The 14,582-nt window shown below is 32.1% G+C and overlaps 3 protein-coding genes across 3 annotated transcripts; 2 read left to right on the forward strand and 1 right to left on the reverse strand.

Annotated features, from left to right (window-relative positions):
• Window positions 1-290: 290 nt before the first annotated feature.
• OCT59_004943 (uncharacterized protein) lies at window positions 291-742 on the forward strand (the record flags this gene model as incomplete). The annotated part of the gene is made up of 4 exons (XM_066138045.1): window positions 291-295; window positions 367-477; window positions 560-600; window positions 696-742. 4 exons carry the CDS (start codon window positions 291-293, stop codon window positions 740-742), a joined length of 204 nt encoding a protein of 67 aa, XP_065997229.1.
• Window positions 743-8,562: 7,820 nt separating this feature from the next.
• On the reverse strand, window positions 8,563-10,329 carry OCT59_004944 (uncharacterized protein; the record flags this gene model as incomplete). The annotated part of the gene is made up of 12 exons (XM_066138046.1): window positions 8,563-8,571; window positions 8,653-8,702; window positions 8,780-8,789; window positions 8,940-8,972; window positions 9,068-9,098; window positions 9,174-9,236; window positions 9,395-9,428; window positions 9,499-9,551; window positions 9,624-9,637; window positions 9,808-9,859; window positions 10,049-10,077; window positions 10,309-10,329. The coding sequence occupies 12 exons, from the start codon at window positions 10,327-10,329 to the stop codon at window positions 8,563-8,565; spliced, it is 399 nt and encodes a 132-aa protein (XP_065997230.1).
• A 2,344-nt stretch (window positions 10,330-12,673) lies between these two features.
• OCT59_004945 (uncharacterized protein) lies at window positions 12,674-13,033 on the forward strand (the record flags this gene model as incomplete). Its single annotated transcript, XM_066138047.1, has 1 exon — window positions 12,674-13,033. The coding sequence occupies one exon, from the start codon at window positions 12,674-12,676 to the stop codon at window positions 13,031-13,033; it is 360 nt and encodes a 119-aa protein (XP_065997231.1).
• Window positions 13,034-14,582: the final 1,549 nt, after the last annotated feature.

The following is a 14,582-nucleotide window of genomic DNA, read 5'->3' on the forward strand; positions in this document are numbered from 1 at the left end:
AATATTATCCATAATAGGTATGATTTGTTTAGACACGCCAACCAAAATTTTTGTAGATCAACCGCTGACCGCATCAGCAACCAATTATCTGAGGGTATAAATGATCTAGAACTGAACAGGGCTAATGTTTGATCGACGTTTCACACAACTAAATAAATTTAAATAATGAAATTTGAAACTTTGCCAATTTACTTGACCAAAAATTTCCACAATACCTTAGAAAATGACTTTTGAGTTTCTTCAAGAAGTTAGTGGTGATTATGAAAAATTACTTAAAATTGAGAAAGGACATGATGTAATTATATATGCTGGTGAAAATAAAAATATGAAAGAAATACGTGCGCATTCACTCATCTTATGTGCTAGGTCTCAGTATTTTTGTGCGGCATTCTACAATGATTGGGTCGAGAAGAAGAACGGAATTTTTATCTTTAAAAAACCTAACATTTCTCCTCAACTATTCGAGATTATTTTAAGGTAATTTAATGAACTAATATTATATAAATTATTTAATGCGGAAGAAATCTATTAAAGCTTTTATTTTTTTTTAATATTTAAGATTTATTTATTGTGGAAAAGTTGATATAGCAAATTTTAAAGGTCCAGAACTGTTAAAACTTTTAATTGCAGTAGATGAACTTAATATTCAAACATTGGTTACTTGTGTTCAAAAACATTTAATCAATGATAAAAAGTTCTTACGAGAGAATTTTATGGAGATTCTTCAAATGGTTTATTATAATGAATTATTCGTGGAATTATTCAATTATTGTCTTGAAGAAATTGATACGATATTTAATTCTGATAAAATTTTTAATTTAGAAGCACCTTTATTGGAATTTCTTTTAAAACAAGATAATTTAAATTTAGATGAGATTGAAATTTGGGATGGTTTAATCAAATGGGGATTAGCACAAGAAGAACTTAATCGAAACACCTCTAAATGGAACAAGAATGATATAATTATTTTTAAAAGGATTCTTTTTAAATTTATTCCCTTAATTAGATTTTATGGAATACCTTCTGAAGATTATATTAACAAAGTTAAACCCTATGAAGAGGTTTTATCTGAAGAATTGCGAGAAGAAATATTAAAATTTCACTTGAATCCCGAATATAAACCAACAGTCAACATTTTACCAAGACGTTTTATTGATTCTACTTTAATTAATCAAAAACATATCAAACTTTTTACAAATTGGATTGACATGAGAGATAATAACACAAATTACAATGGAATTCCTTATAAATTTAATCTTTTATATAGAGCTAGCAGAGATGGCAATACAGCTGCAGCATTTCATGCTAAATGTGATAACAAAGGACCTACTATAGTTGTAGTAAAAATTAAAAATTCGGAACAGATAGTTGGAGGATATAATCCACTTTTTTGGGATTTGAGTGGTGATTTTAAGATTACAGATAATGGTTTTATTTTCTCATTCTCTGATAAAAATAATCTTCAAACTGCGACAGTCGCTTATAATATTGTTAGGTCACGTTCTATATATTGCGACAAAACATGTGGTCCAGTATTTGGTTGTAATGATTTATATATAAATTATAGTATTAATCCTGTTGATGTTTGGTGTAGTACCTGTACAAGTTGCTATCCTACATGCAATTTCCCAAGAAAAATGTATGTAGATGATTATGAAGTATTTCAAGTTATTATAAAATAACCAGTTATTGTGTGTATCTATTTAACAAGTTACATATAAAATTTTTCAAGAGTTCAAAATTATTAAATATGTGTTTAAATAAAAATTAAGATAACAATTTAAACTATTTATAGTACGATTGAAATAATTTGAAAGATTCACAATATTGAAAAAAATTAGATGTCTACGTACTGTGATTAGGGATGGCAACGGTCACGGTCATTAACCGGTTATGACCGGTCATGACCGTGACCGATATCGGTCGGTCAAAGACCTCTGACCGACCGTTTGACCAACCGGTCTGACTGACCGGTTAACTGACCGTTTTTTTTATGAAATACTTAATAAAAAACGTTTTCGCAACGGTTTCTATTAAAATAATTAAAAAAACGTTTGCGAAACATTTTATAAAAAAAAAAGGGTTCGCAAACGTTTTTTTATTAAATTACATTTTACAAACGTTTTCAGGATCGGTTAAACTTTAGAGCTCCGAATGGGTCAGGTCAGGTCAGGTTGATTGATAAACCTGACCTGAAATTTTTTTTCAGGTCAGGTCAGGTCAGGTTATATCAGGTTGTCTGTTTGACCTGACCTGACCTGAAACCTGAAAAATTTCAGGACTATTTTTATTAAAGTATTGAAAAAAAATGGTACAAAACTTTTTTTTTTAATATAATATTATGAAAAAACCGTTTTTGCAACGTTTTTTATTAAAATATTGAAAAAAAATATTGCAAAACGTTTTTTTTAAATGTTTTCGCAATGTTATTATTGAAATATCAAAAAAAAAACGTTACGAAACATTTTTTTAATATAATATTATGAAAAAACGTTTTCTCAACGTTTTTTCTCGAAATATTGCGATTCAACATTTTTATATTAAAATCATATAAAAAAGTGAATCCCAATACTGCAATTCACTTTTTTATATAGAATTAATATAAAAAAAGTGAGTTGCGATATCGCAAATCACTTTTATTATATAAAATCAATATAAAAAAAGTGAGTTGCAGTATTGCGATTTACTTTTTTTATATAGAATTAATATAAAAAAGTGAATCGCAATATCGCAACTCACTTTTTTTATATAGAATCTATATAAAAAAGTGAATCGCAATACCGCAACTCACTTTTTTTATATAGAATCTATATAAAAAAGTGAATCGCAATACCGCAACTCACTTTTATTATATAAAATCAATATAAAAAAGTGAATCGCAATACTGCAACTCACTTTTATTATATAGTAGAATCAATAGTTTCAGGTCATCAGGTCAATCAGGTCAGGTCAATCTTCATACCTGACCTGAATTTTTTTTAAAAATCTCATACCTGACCTGAATTTCAGGTCAGGTCAGGTCAGGTTACCTGAATTTGGCTGACCTGTTCGGAGCTCTAGGTTAAACGGTCGGTCAAACGGTTGGTTGGTCGGTCAAAGGTTCTTAACCGGTTATGACCGACCGATGACCGACCATGACCGATAGGGATGGGGACGGTTCCATCGGTTCCGTTCCGGTTCTGCAGAGCGGCGGAGCCGGCTCCGAGCTCAGTTTTATGGAACGGCTCTAGTCGGTTTGAGTCAGTTCGAGTCGGTTCGAGTCGGTTAAATTTGATTTATAATTAATGACGAACCAATCATCTACATTCGTTACTAATTTAGTAATAGATGTATTCGCCTTAAAATAGTGCCAATTTAATTGGTTTTTTAAAGTTGCACACTTAAAATTTACTATTTAAATAAACGCAACTGAAAATAAAATTTTTTTTTGATAATTTTATAAAATTTTACTAAAAAATAAATTTAATATTAATATATTTGACCAACTTTCATATATTTATTAAAATGTTTTTTTTTACAATATCAGTGAAAAATAACAAAATTCGAGTTGGTGGCATTGTAAAGTAAAGTAAAAAAAAACTGAATAACAGCTAGGCTAACTGGCTAAGAAAAAAAATTATTATTTGACTAGCTTATTATTAATCCAACTTTTCATACACAAACAAGCCCTTGCCGTTTCTGGCAATAAACGATTCCGGGTTTTAGTGATTGTGTTTCCAGCTACCGAAAAGGCTTGTTCTGACGCAACACTTGTTGCTTGAATACAAAGAAAATCTCGTGCAATATTACATAATACCGGGAATTCGCTAGAATGCGCTTGCCACCATATGAGAGGATCGGTCCCCTCATCAATCGGTAGTTGAAGATACCGATTCAGTTCTTCAAATTCTATTGCTGGAATTACTGGAGGAGAAATTTCGTCATTGGTTTGATCAATTTCTTCATTTATTTGTTGCAATCGTGCAAAATACTGGCGTGTACTATTAGGAGCATATTGTTTTGCATTCATAGGTGAGGACCGTCCTTTATATATATTGTATGTATCTTGAATATGTTGGAAAGCACTTACTCTTGACTCATCCAAGAATATTGTAAGTTTATTTCGAGAGTCCAGAATTGCAGAAGTAATCGAAGATTTATCCATAATCATCCAATATTGTCTTATTTTCTGGTGTATCAAAGTTGCCATTTCGCGTTGCGTAAAGGTCTCATTTTCCATATTTTTCATTAGATGTGCCTGGATTCCTGAAAAAATAAAACGAGTCTCACCCATCGTTGGATAGGATGATGCTGACAAATATTTGGTAGCTTTTTCTAGGGGTTCAAGAAGCAAGAGCGTATTCTATTTAAAATAGGTAATATTAGTATTTTTTTAAAAAAAATTGTTACATTCTTTTTTTTTAAAATAATAATTAAAATTTTCTAAATTATTTACTTTGATAGCAATCCAATCATCATCATTTGGGTAAAAGGCATGAATTGATCGATTATCAGCTACTAGTAAATTTAGTGCTGGTTCAAGTACCTCCAAACGCCTCAGCATATAGTAAGTAGAGTTCCAGCACGTCTCTACGTCAATAATAGGTTTAAGGTACTTCATTTCTTTTAAGTTGCATAAGAGACGAAGACTATCACATAGACGGGTCGAATTTTTAATGCTATTCATTAGTTTACGAGCCTTTTTAATGGAATCGTTAACTAATTTTAGTCCCTCTTTTACACCTAAGTTTAGGATGTGTGTAGCGCATCGGTAGTGAGAAAAAATCATGGATGAAAATTCGTCATCCATGTCTAAAGCAATCTCTCTCCCACAAACTATCATTGCAGATTCATTATCTGTCGTGAGCGCGATGATTTTATTGGAAATATTGAACTCCTCCAAAATTCGCATTATTTCTCTTGCAATATTTGCTCCGGAATGGCTAACTGTAAAAGGGATGATATCAAGAAGAAAATTCTGGAGTTTCCAGTTGGAATCCACATAATGGATAGTGAGTCCTAAAAATGCCTCCCGGTTTATGGTAGACGTTCACATATCTGCCGTTAACGTGAATTTTCCTTCAATTTTATGGAGTTCATTGATAACTGCATCTCTTCGGTTTGTAAATGTAGCAATTATTAATTCTATTTAATTAGAAAGAAAATTAGATGTTATTTTATGAGTTTTAAAAAAATTTTTTAAGATAATTACCTTTTGCCTTATGTCTATCAGGAATAATATATCGCGGGCAGAAAAAATTGATGAATATTTTAAAATAATGGTTTTCAACAACCGTGAATGGCTGAAGGTCACAGATCAACCAATCAGTAAGGTATTTATCGTGAATTTGTTGTTGTTCTTCATCAAAAGGATCCCTTTTTTCAATTAAGACATGTTTTTTCTTAGGTACACTTAAACGATATTTATTAAGATGCTTTCGCAAAGTACTAACACTTGTTGTTATTCTGTATCTATTGGAACATATTTTGCAAATATTATAGCCTGGAGCATATGACGGATTTTTATAAAAGTATTGCCATACGGCACTTCCTGACGTAGTTGTTATATCCGAAATGTAAGTATCTGATCCTATATTCATACGTGACAACTGGCTAGCTGAATCATCAGGATCTAAAACATCTTCCCACTCCTCATCAAACTCTTCATCTTCAAGCACTAAATCTTCTTGGTCGGGAACAAATTCTTTGTCACTTAATGACATTTTGAGATGAGAGTGGATTTTTTTTTTGTCATCTTTTTAGATTATCGGTATTTATTTTATCAGCTATTAGTCTGTTACAGATTCTTTTTTAGGAAAATCATCATATTTATAAAGCCGATTTTGTTAATTTCATAGTGTACAGGATCAAATACAAGTTTCTTAACTGATTAATTATTATTTCAACATAAAGGAATAATTCAAATTTCCTATTTTGTATATTTATAATTATTGTAACTTTCCCGTTTAATTCAACCATTTTTCAGTTCTTTGATTATTGGGATGTAAATTTTTTCGTATAATGGTTTTTAAGAAATAATCGTAAGAATTATTTCTTACGTTTTAAGAAATAATCGTAAGAATTATAAAACTTTGCCTCTTAGTATCTAACCTTCGAGATGGTGATTAATTTTGTTAATACATCACAATTTTAGAATTTTTATTTACGAATAATTGAAATAGTTTTAGAATAAAAGTTCCTTTTATTATTTAAAAAAATTTAAAAAAAAATCATTGACGTAATTATGATTTAATATTTATTTTATGACGTATTTGCCGAAAAATAATATCATCTGATAGCATCTGATAGTCACTTGATCGCTGATCTCCATAAATCGACTCTAACAAATGACTATTATAATATTATAAACTGAACTGAACTGCTCGAGTCAAGCGGCTGAGTTCTAGAGAACCGGAACCGATTCTCGGTTCCGGCTCGGTTCTCAGTTCTGAACCGTGCTTGAGCCGCTCATTTGTGGAACTTCCCCATCCCTAATGACCGACCATTGCCATCCCTAACTGTGATCATGAGTGTTTCTCTGTCCACTTATGTAAATAACGTGGTCGTCACGTTTACTTTAGAGTTTAAGATGGTTAAGACGGTTCAATTCAGTGCAATCTGCGGCCAAAAAAAATTTTAATATTTTTTTTTTTTTAGTTTCAAAATGGTATTTATTACCGAATTTTATTGTATAAGATGCAGAACTTAAATGGCAAAATCCGTATAACCTACATTTATGCACATTGAATAGATGTCACTCCTGCCATACCATGCCTTTGTTATGCTTTCTAACTACAAACAAAGTTACCAACCCACTCCTTTAGTTCTGTTATTAAATTTAACAACAGTTACCCTTTACACTGTTGAACCATATAATTAAATTAACTCCTATAAAGAAAGAAAAAAAAAGTACAAATTTGAAATGGCCATTTTGCAGGCTAAATTTGACATTGTGGTACATATGTGCATTTTTTGTAAAATTTACTGTCTACGATATCCAGCAAAAAACCCCTTGTCAGACCATTTTCTGAATACCAAATTTCCTGAATATACCTTTTCCCAAATCCAATTTTCTGAATACCTATTTCCAGAAATTGATCATTTCCAGAAATTCCATTTTCCTGAATGCCAATTTCCCGAATCTCAATTTCTGGAATTATATGAAACATCCAATTTCCTGAATTCTTTTATCCTGAATTATTTTATCCCAAATTCCAATATCATGAACCTTGATATTCTGAATGGACATTTTACTGAATTTATTATTATTTTGTATAATTTTACATCATAAATTAGAATTATTAATTTCATAGACTCAACCTTTATTTTATTTAGTATATTAATCAATAAATTATATATAATGTATATAAATATAATATGTAATAAACTAACTTGTATTAAAACAAATACTTAAAATAAATAATGCAAAAGCGAGCAGATTTTATTATTCAGTCAAAGTATCTGTTTGAAATTTGTACCTGTACCAAATCTTTTTCTCCTAAAATGTAAATTAATTATATTTACTTGATGTTTAGGAAAATATTATCAACTCAGTGGGTCAGAGAAAAATTTTATTAGCTAAAAATGCAATATTTCCTAATTGATTGTATATATATTTCCTTATGTTTACTTCATATTTACTTCAATTGATTGTAATACTTGTACAGGCAAGGGATGCTTGAAATAGCCACTCCCAAATTACATAATTATGACATATAAAATTCATATTCAATTGTTTTATATAAAATGGTAGAAATTAGTCTTTATCAATAGTTCTTATTTTTTAAATTTATTATATAGTTTATTTATAAATCATATGAGAAAATATACAATTTATTATTAATTCAAGAAATTGTCCATTCAGAATATTAGAATTCGGAATATTATAATTAAGGATATTTGAATTTGGGATATTGGGATTCAGGATATTGGAATAAAAGGATTCGGGAAATTAGACTTCAGGAAATGGGATTCGGGAAATAAGGATTTGGGAAATTGTATATTTCAGGAAAATATTCAGTTTGAAAAATTGGCATTCAGGCAAATGACTTTGGGAAAAGATATATTCAGGAAAAAGGCATTCAGGAAATCATACTGTAACCCAAAAAACCCACATTCTAGAAGACCGACTGCCCTTAAAACTTACCTTCTCTATGAATGCCCAATAATACTAAACCTATTCGTTATCCATTGCCCTTATCTTATTAGGCCTGTCCACAGTTTCCACCATCAGTAAGTTAAGTGCGCATAAAACTGCGCATTGTTTTATGCCAACACAGATCAGCGTGAAATCATGTGATTCTACGAAGGCAACACAGAACAGCGCGTTGAAAAATAGCATCAATCAACGCACTGTTTTATCTACATCGCATAAATCATTGCACAGATTTTTTTATTTAATTTATTTATTTAATTTCATTTTATTCTATTTATTTATTAATTTATTAATTAATTAATTTATTTATTTTACTGTATTTATTTTATTTTCATATACCTAACTGTCTATTATAGTATATATTTAATTTAAATTATCCCCTGAAACTCACATTATTGTAAATAATGATAAGTCCAATTTCAAGAAATCTACCGTTCCTAAAAATAAAATAAGATAGAAACATTAATTTAATAACGTTTTCATTAAGATTTTTAAAAAAAATCCTTCCTAAAACTCACAAGTCTTACAAGAAATATCCATTCCAAGAAATTGCCGAGCTGAATCGTTCCTAAAATAAAAAAAATTTAATAAAAAAATTTATCTGATATTAAAAAAAAAAAAAATTGAAATTTTTAAAAAAGACACCTGAACGGGACTATGGTGTCATAATAAATTGCTTTCTTCCAAACTTAAGCTAAATTCAAAATTGGCTCTTACAAGAAAAAACAAAAAGAAATGTTAATAAAACGATTCTTTTAAAAAAAAACAAATAGTTTTAAAGTTATGATATAACTTCAAAACTTACCAAAAATCTAACACCTAAATGCAAAGCTGAAATCTATACCGAGTAAAAAAGAAAAAATGAAACGTTAGTAAACGTTTCTTTTAAAAAAAATAAATAAATAATTTTGAAATTAATTTCCAGAAACTTACCACATGAGCAGCCAAATATTGAAGCAGAAACCTACAAAATATATAAGAAGTATTAGTTAATATTTCAAAAAAAAATAATAAAAAAAATTTCGTTTTTAAAGCATACTCGGTATTCAGTATCCAATGCCGAACGAAATCTACAAAATATAAAAGAAGTGTTAGTATAACACTTCAAAAAAAATAATAAAAAACAAATTTTCGTCTTTAAAGCCTACCCGATATCCAAATATCCAATGCCGAAAGCTGAAAGAAACCTACAAAATACAAAGAAAAAGTGTTAATATAGCACTTCAAAAAAAAAATCAAAATTGACTTCAAAATACCTACTAGGAATCCAATGGTAAAGGGAAGCCAGAAGAACCTACAAAATACAAAGAAATGTTAATATAACGCTTCTTTAAAAAAAAATAGAAATATTCTACCATTTTTACCTGTTGTTAATGGTTTGGTCATAGTCCCAGTTGGTTCAATTCTAACAAACGATCTAAAAAAAATAAAAGGTATTAATATTATCATAACGCCATTAACTACCACGCATTCACTCAAAGAAACTTACCGCAAATTTTGCTTCTAATAACCTAAAAAAATAATAAAAAAAGGCATTATTATTGTTTCCTAATGCAAATATACACCATATACCTATCTACCTTTGAATCTATATTCCAGGAAGCGTCCAAGAATCTAAAAGAATAAAAAAAAGGCGTTAGTATTGTTTTCTAACACCAATACACAGCACACACCTGCCTACCTTCAAATCTGTATTCCAGGAAGCGTTCAGGAGTGTTCAAGGACCTAAAAGAATAAAAAAAATGGGGTTAGTATTGTTTCCTAACACCATTACGCTATCATACACTCCAAAAAAACACTTATCTTTTCAGAAAGTCTAGGAAATCTGCCAAAGAACTGTTCCTAAATGAAAAGAAAAAGTCAATTTCATTCCTAAAAAAATAATGATAAATAAAATAATATTAATAAAAATACCTTAATATCCCGTTTTCACTCTGAGTTCCCTACCTAAAATAAAAAAGAAAAAATTTTCTTAAAACTCTTAAAAAAAGATTATCTAAATCAGTTTGGCCATAAGTCATATGACTAGTAATACCACCGATCGGAACTATTTTCAAATTATCAATCCATTTCTACAAAAAAAAACGCAATCAACAAAGGGAAATTAAAAAAATTAAAAGAAACAAAAGGATAAAAAAGAGACTTACTTTTTTAGATTTTTAATTTTTTTTTACTTTAAGAGCGTTAATTAACATTCTATTTTTATTTTCTTTTATAGACAGTTTCTTGGACTTGAAATATGAAGGGTAAGTTTCATGTTATTTCTATGTTTGAATGTTAAGAAAAAAACATAATTAGTATGAGCAATAAAAAAAATAAAAAGATAAATCATAAAGTAATAATACCGAAACTGAAGCAAAATAAACTTCAGCTTCGAAGAAAGAAGCCATATACCTAAATAAACTTAATAAAAAATAAACTTAAAGTTAGGTAAATAAACTTTGCAATTTTGTGTCACAGATTCGCACTGAAACTTTTAACACTAATCAAGGTGCTGAATTATGTCACAGTAATCAATGCACTTTCCAATACAATGATCATTGCACTGAATAATTGGTGCATTGTTTAGTATTTTGTTGGCATAAATCATTGCAATGATCAATGCGCCGAATTTTACAGTGCTTTTCAATACAATGATTTATGCTGACCTAACTTACTGATGACTCTCTTCATCTTATCTTCTTTCACATGACGTGCCTTTATCTTTTCACTATTAGCATTAAATTCCTCAACCTCCTCTTTTTTTGGAACCCGATTAGAATTGTATGATATAAACTGCAGAATCACATTTTGGGCCGCAATCTTGTTTACCACCAGATGACAGTGATGGCAAATGACTAGGTCATTTGCCCATTTTGAGATGACCTCCGAATGACCTATAAATGACCTAGTCATTTAGGTCATTTGTCATTTGAGTTATTTAAAATTAATGCTTTATAATTTAGGCCAAGTTAATGATGCCAGCCAGAATTATGAACTTCTAATATCATGTGAAAATTTTATCCATGAAATAGTGAAATTGTATGAATAGTTCTGGCCAGAATTATGATGTAATTTTTAAATGACTAGGTCATTTGTCATTTAATGTTGAAATGACCCAAATGACACGTGACCAGTCATTTGAGTCATTTGAGGTCATTTGGGTCACTGGCCAACACTGCCAGATGATATGTAATCTGCTTCCAAAAGTGGTAGTCATCTATTTTCATCGCGCCCTTATGCTGTATATCTATATGAAATCAATCACATCTTCCTCCGTTACTACATCTTTTAAGGCAAGGCGTTTGATGCACCTTTCTTTTTTAGCCTCATCTATCTTTTCTGGAACACCTGGTTGAAGGCCTTCCCTGAGTTGATTACATTCATCACACCGAGGGATGTATCACCTCTTTACTCATATTTTTTCCTTTTCCAAAGAACTTGTCCAAGCTCCATCTATGGCGGCCTTGAAGTTTTTCTGAACCTACCGATCTGAATGTAAGGTTTGTTTCTTGTTGGCAGAGCTTGGACTCAAGTCAGAATGAGTCAACTCGAGTAAAATGAGTCAAAGAGTACTCGAGTTCAAGACTCGAGTCAGGACTAAAGTGCAGGCCAAAAAACTTATCTATAATTTATCCAGATCATTATAGTCATAATGCCAGCAGGAATTACAAATAGGTTCAGCTAGCACTATCAACCATGTGATTTTAGTTGACTCGAATCAAGAAATTTCTGACTCAAGTGTGAGTTCAACCCAAGTCAACTCGAGTTACATGAGTGCGAGCTCTACTTGTCGCTCGAATAGCACTTGTCTTTATGATGTTTATTACCTCTCCTCTCTTTCCATTCTTGTTCCACTTGATCTTGCACTTTCTTGAATGCCCAAAAGGCCTACTTTGTACCATTTCCTTTTTTTTCCGCATTTGATAGTGTGTCATCCAGGCCCTTTTGTGACATAAAGTAAGTCAGAACTTCCAGAGCTGGACTTTATCACCTTCGAAAATACAATCTTAGGATATAAAGCCGTTAAAGCTTTTAGGTATTTCAGTCGTCGGTCTGGGTGTGTGTGTCGCTACCGCTCCACCCACCTCAGCCAGGGGGCCTCGCAGTACCTATATCTCGCTATCGCTCCACCTATATCGCCCCTGCGGGGGATCAGGAATCCCCATATATCCGCCACAATCTGGGACAACATATAGAACAAATATATATACCAAATAACTAGAAAACAATAGAAAAGGAAGGAATAACGGATATAATGAGAGGGTTGTCCCGGATGTGGCAGATGTGGCAGATGTTTCAGAAAAAATATGAGAGGACATCCCCCCAGAAAAAGTTTTATTTTTACCCCCAGATCTGCTACATCCGGAACATCTGGAACAAGTCAGGATTCCGTCTAATAATCTATTGGAAGCAGTGAGACAGCAAACCAGGTAAATTAGTAGGTAAGCCCCTAGAAGGTCTATAGAGCCAGTAAGACCAACCCCGTCCCGCCCCCATCAGAAAAAATAAGTAATTGAACAATGGGTATACCATAAGTAACCTATAAGGACAGATAACATGTATACCTCGCACGCAGTATCAGTAATTCCTGAACTTGTAAGTTATATCCTGGAACACATTCCAAGTAGCAATTTTGGGCCACATCTTTTAGAAGTCAGCCCAATCTGGAGAGCTGAAGCTGAACGAGTACTCTGGAAGCGGCATAAAAAAGCCGAAGAGGCATACGACAGGGCAGTAGAAAAGAAGGAAAAAGCAAATGATGCTCTTGGCCAATCATTGGAGGAGGAGGGTATCCTCCGTGAACTTGAATGGAAGGCGTATCAAAAGGCTTGTAAAGAGTTAACGGACACTAGAAAAAAGCTAACTATAGTAAAAGGAGCTCTTGAGCGGTTTGGATTTCAGATATATGTAGTTTGAAAAAGGGGAAGGGAAGATTTAGAGCAGTCGTAAAGGTTCGTGGTTTATAGTTTTTTTTTACCCCTAGAAGATAACCAGATATAACCGGAGGACCGCAGGACCGCAGGACTATAGGAGGGTAACCAGATAGGAGTGCAGATCTTTGGAAAAAATATATTCGGCAATTGAAGATTAGGTAACTATAAATTAGTACTCGATTTGATAGAACAAAAAATGACTGCCCAAACTAGCACTCAAGCTCAAGTTATCTCCAAGTTCGGTGAACAGAAAAAGGCTTTTAGTATTGATGAGCTTAAACGGCTCATTAACGCTGCTAAAAGTATGAGTGACCTTGATCAAGCTAAAGGTTATCTTTGCAGTTACTTTATCCCCTGCTCCAACCCGCATGGAGTCTTCATGTGGCGGTCAGAAATTAAAAACCTCGAGCACATCCCCGATAAAAATATTAGTAAACTTATCTGTCCAATTACCAAAGTCTTTTACACACAATCCGAACAAGGTCTTTCACAAAAGGTTGAATTCAATATCAACAAATGGTTTATGATCGAATATAGTACTGTATGTGTAGCTACCTGTGACCCTCAAAAATCTCGTATCTTTAAACTAGGTGGCCAACTTTATCTCAATATCTTCCCAGGATTTCTCCATATCCTGCGTCCGATATCCACTTTTGAATCTACAACCCACCTCGCAGTTAAATTTATTTTCTCTCACATTCAGGATATCTGGTGTTCAGGCGATTGGAATCTTACTGAGTATATCATAAAATGGTTGGCCGGTGTGGCAGCTGGAAGGAAAATGTATTCGATTCTCTACCTGAAATCTGGACAGGGTTGGGGTAAAAGTATTATAACAGATTTCATTCAACGTAGTGTCTTTGTTACTCAACTTGTTTATAAGACCAGTGATCCTCAAACGATTCTTGGAAGTTTCAATGGGCAATTACAAGGTAAGGTTCTTCTCCTCCTCGAGGAAATGCCTACAGAAAAAAGCCAGTGGAATAATCTGTATCGATCATTGAAGGATAAGGTAACAGGTGACATAATGGAAATCCATGAAAAATACAAGACGCCAACACATTACAAAAACTTTATATCCACCATTGTACTCACTAATGAAAATGCTCTCAGAGTGGAGAATGACGATAGGCGCACAGTGTTCTTGGATGTATCACCATCCCGCAAGGGAGACCTCAACTACTTTAAGAAACTCAGTGACGCTATGAAATACCCAGGTGCCAGTGAGGCATTCTATGCTTACTTGAGAGCCATTGCAGACGCTTACCCAGACTTCAATGGGAATCCACCACCTATGACAACATCTAAGCAGGATCACATCATATCAACTCTCCCACCCCTATTTCAATTCATAAAGGACATTTACCTCATAGTAAAAAATCATATAACTGACCTACCTGTTCAAGAATTTTATAGGGTATATACTTCATACTGTGAAACTCATTGCATTACACCCCTATCAAAGATAAACGCTTCTAGAATCCTATCAAATGAGTTGGGTATAAATAGCAGAAAAATACGTGTAGGTAAGG

The sequence above is a fragment of the Rhizophagus irregularis genome, chromosome 13 (genome assembly GCF_026210795.1).
Source record: "Rhizophagus irregularis chromosome 13, complete sequence".
In the NCBI taxonomy this organism is placed as follows: domain Eukaryota; kingdom Fungi; phylum Glomeromycota; class Glomeromycetes; order Glomerales; family Glomeraceae; genus Rhizophagus; species Rhizophagus irregularis.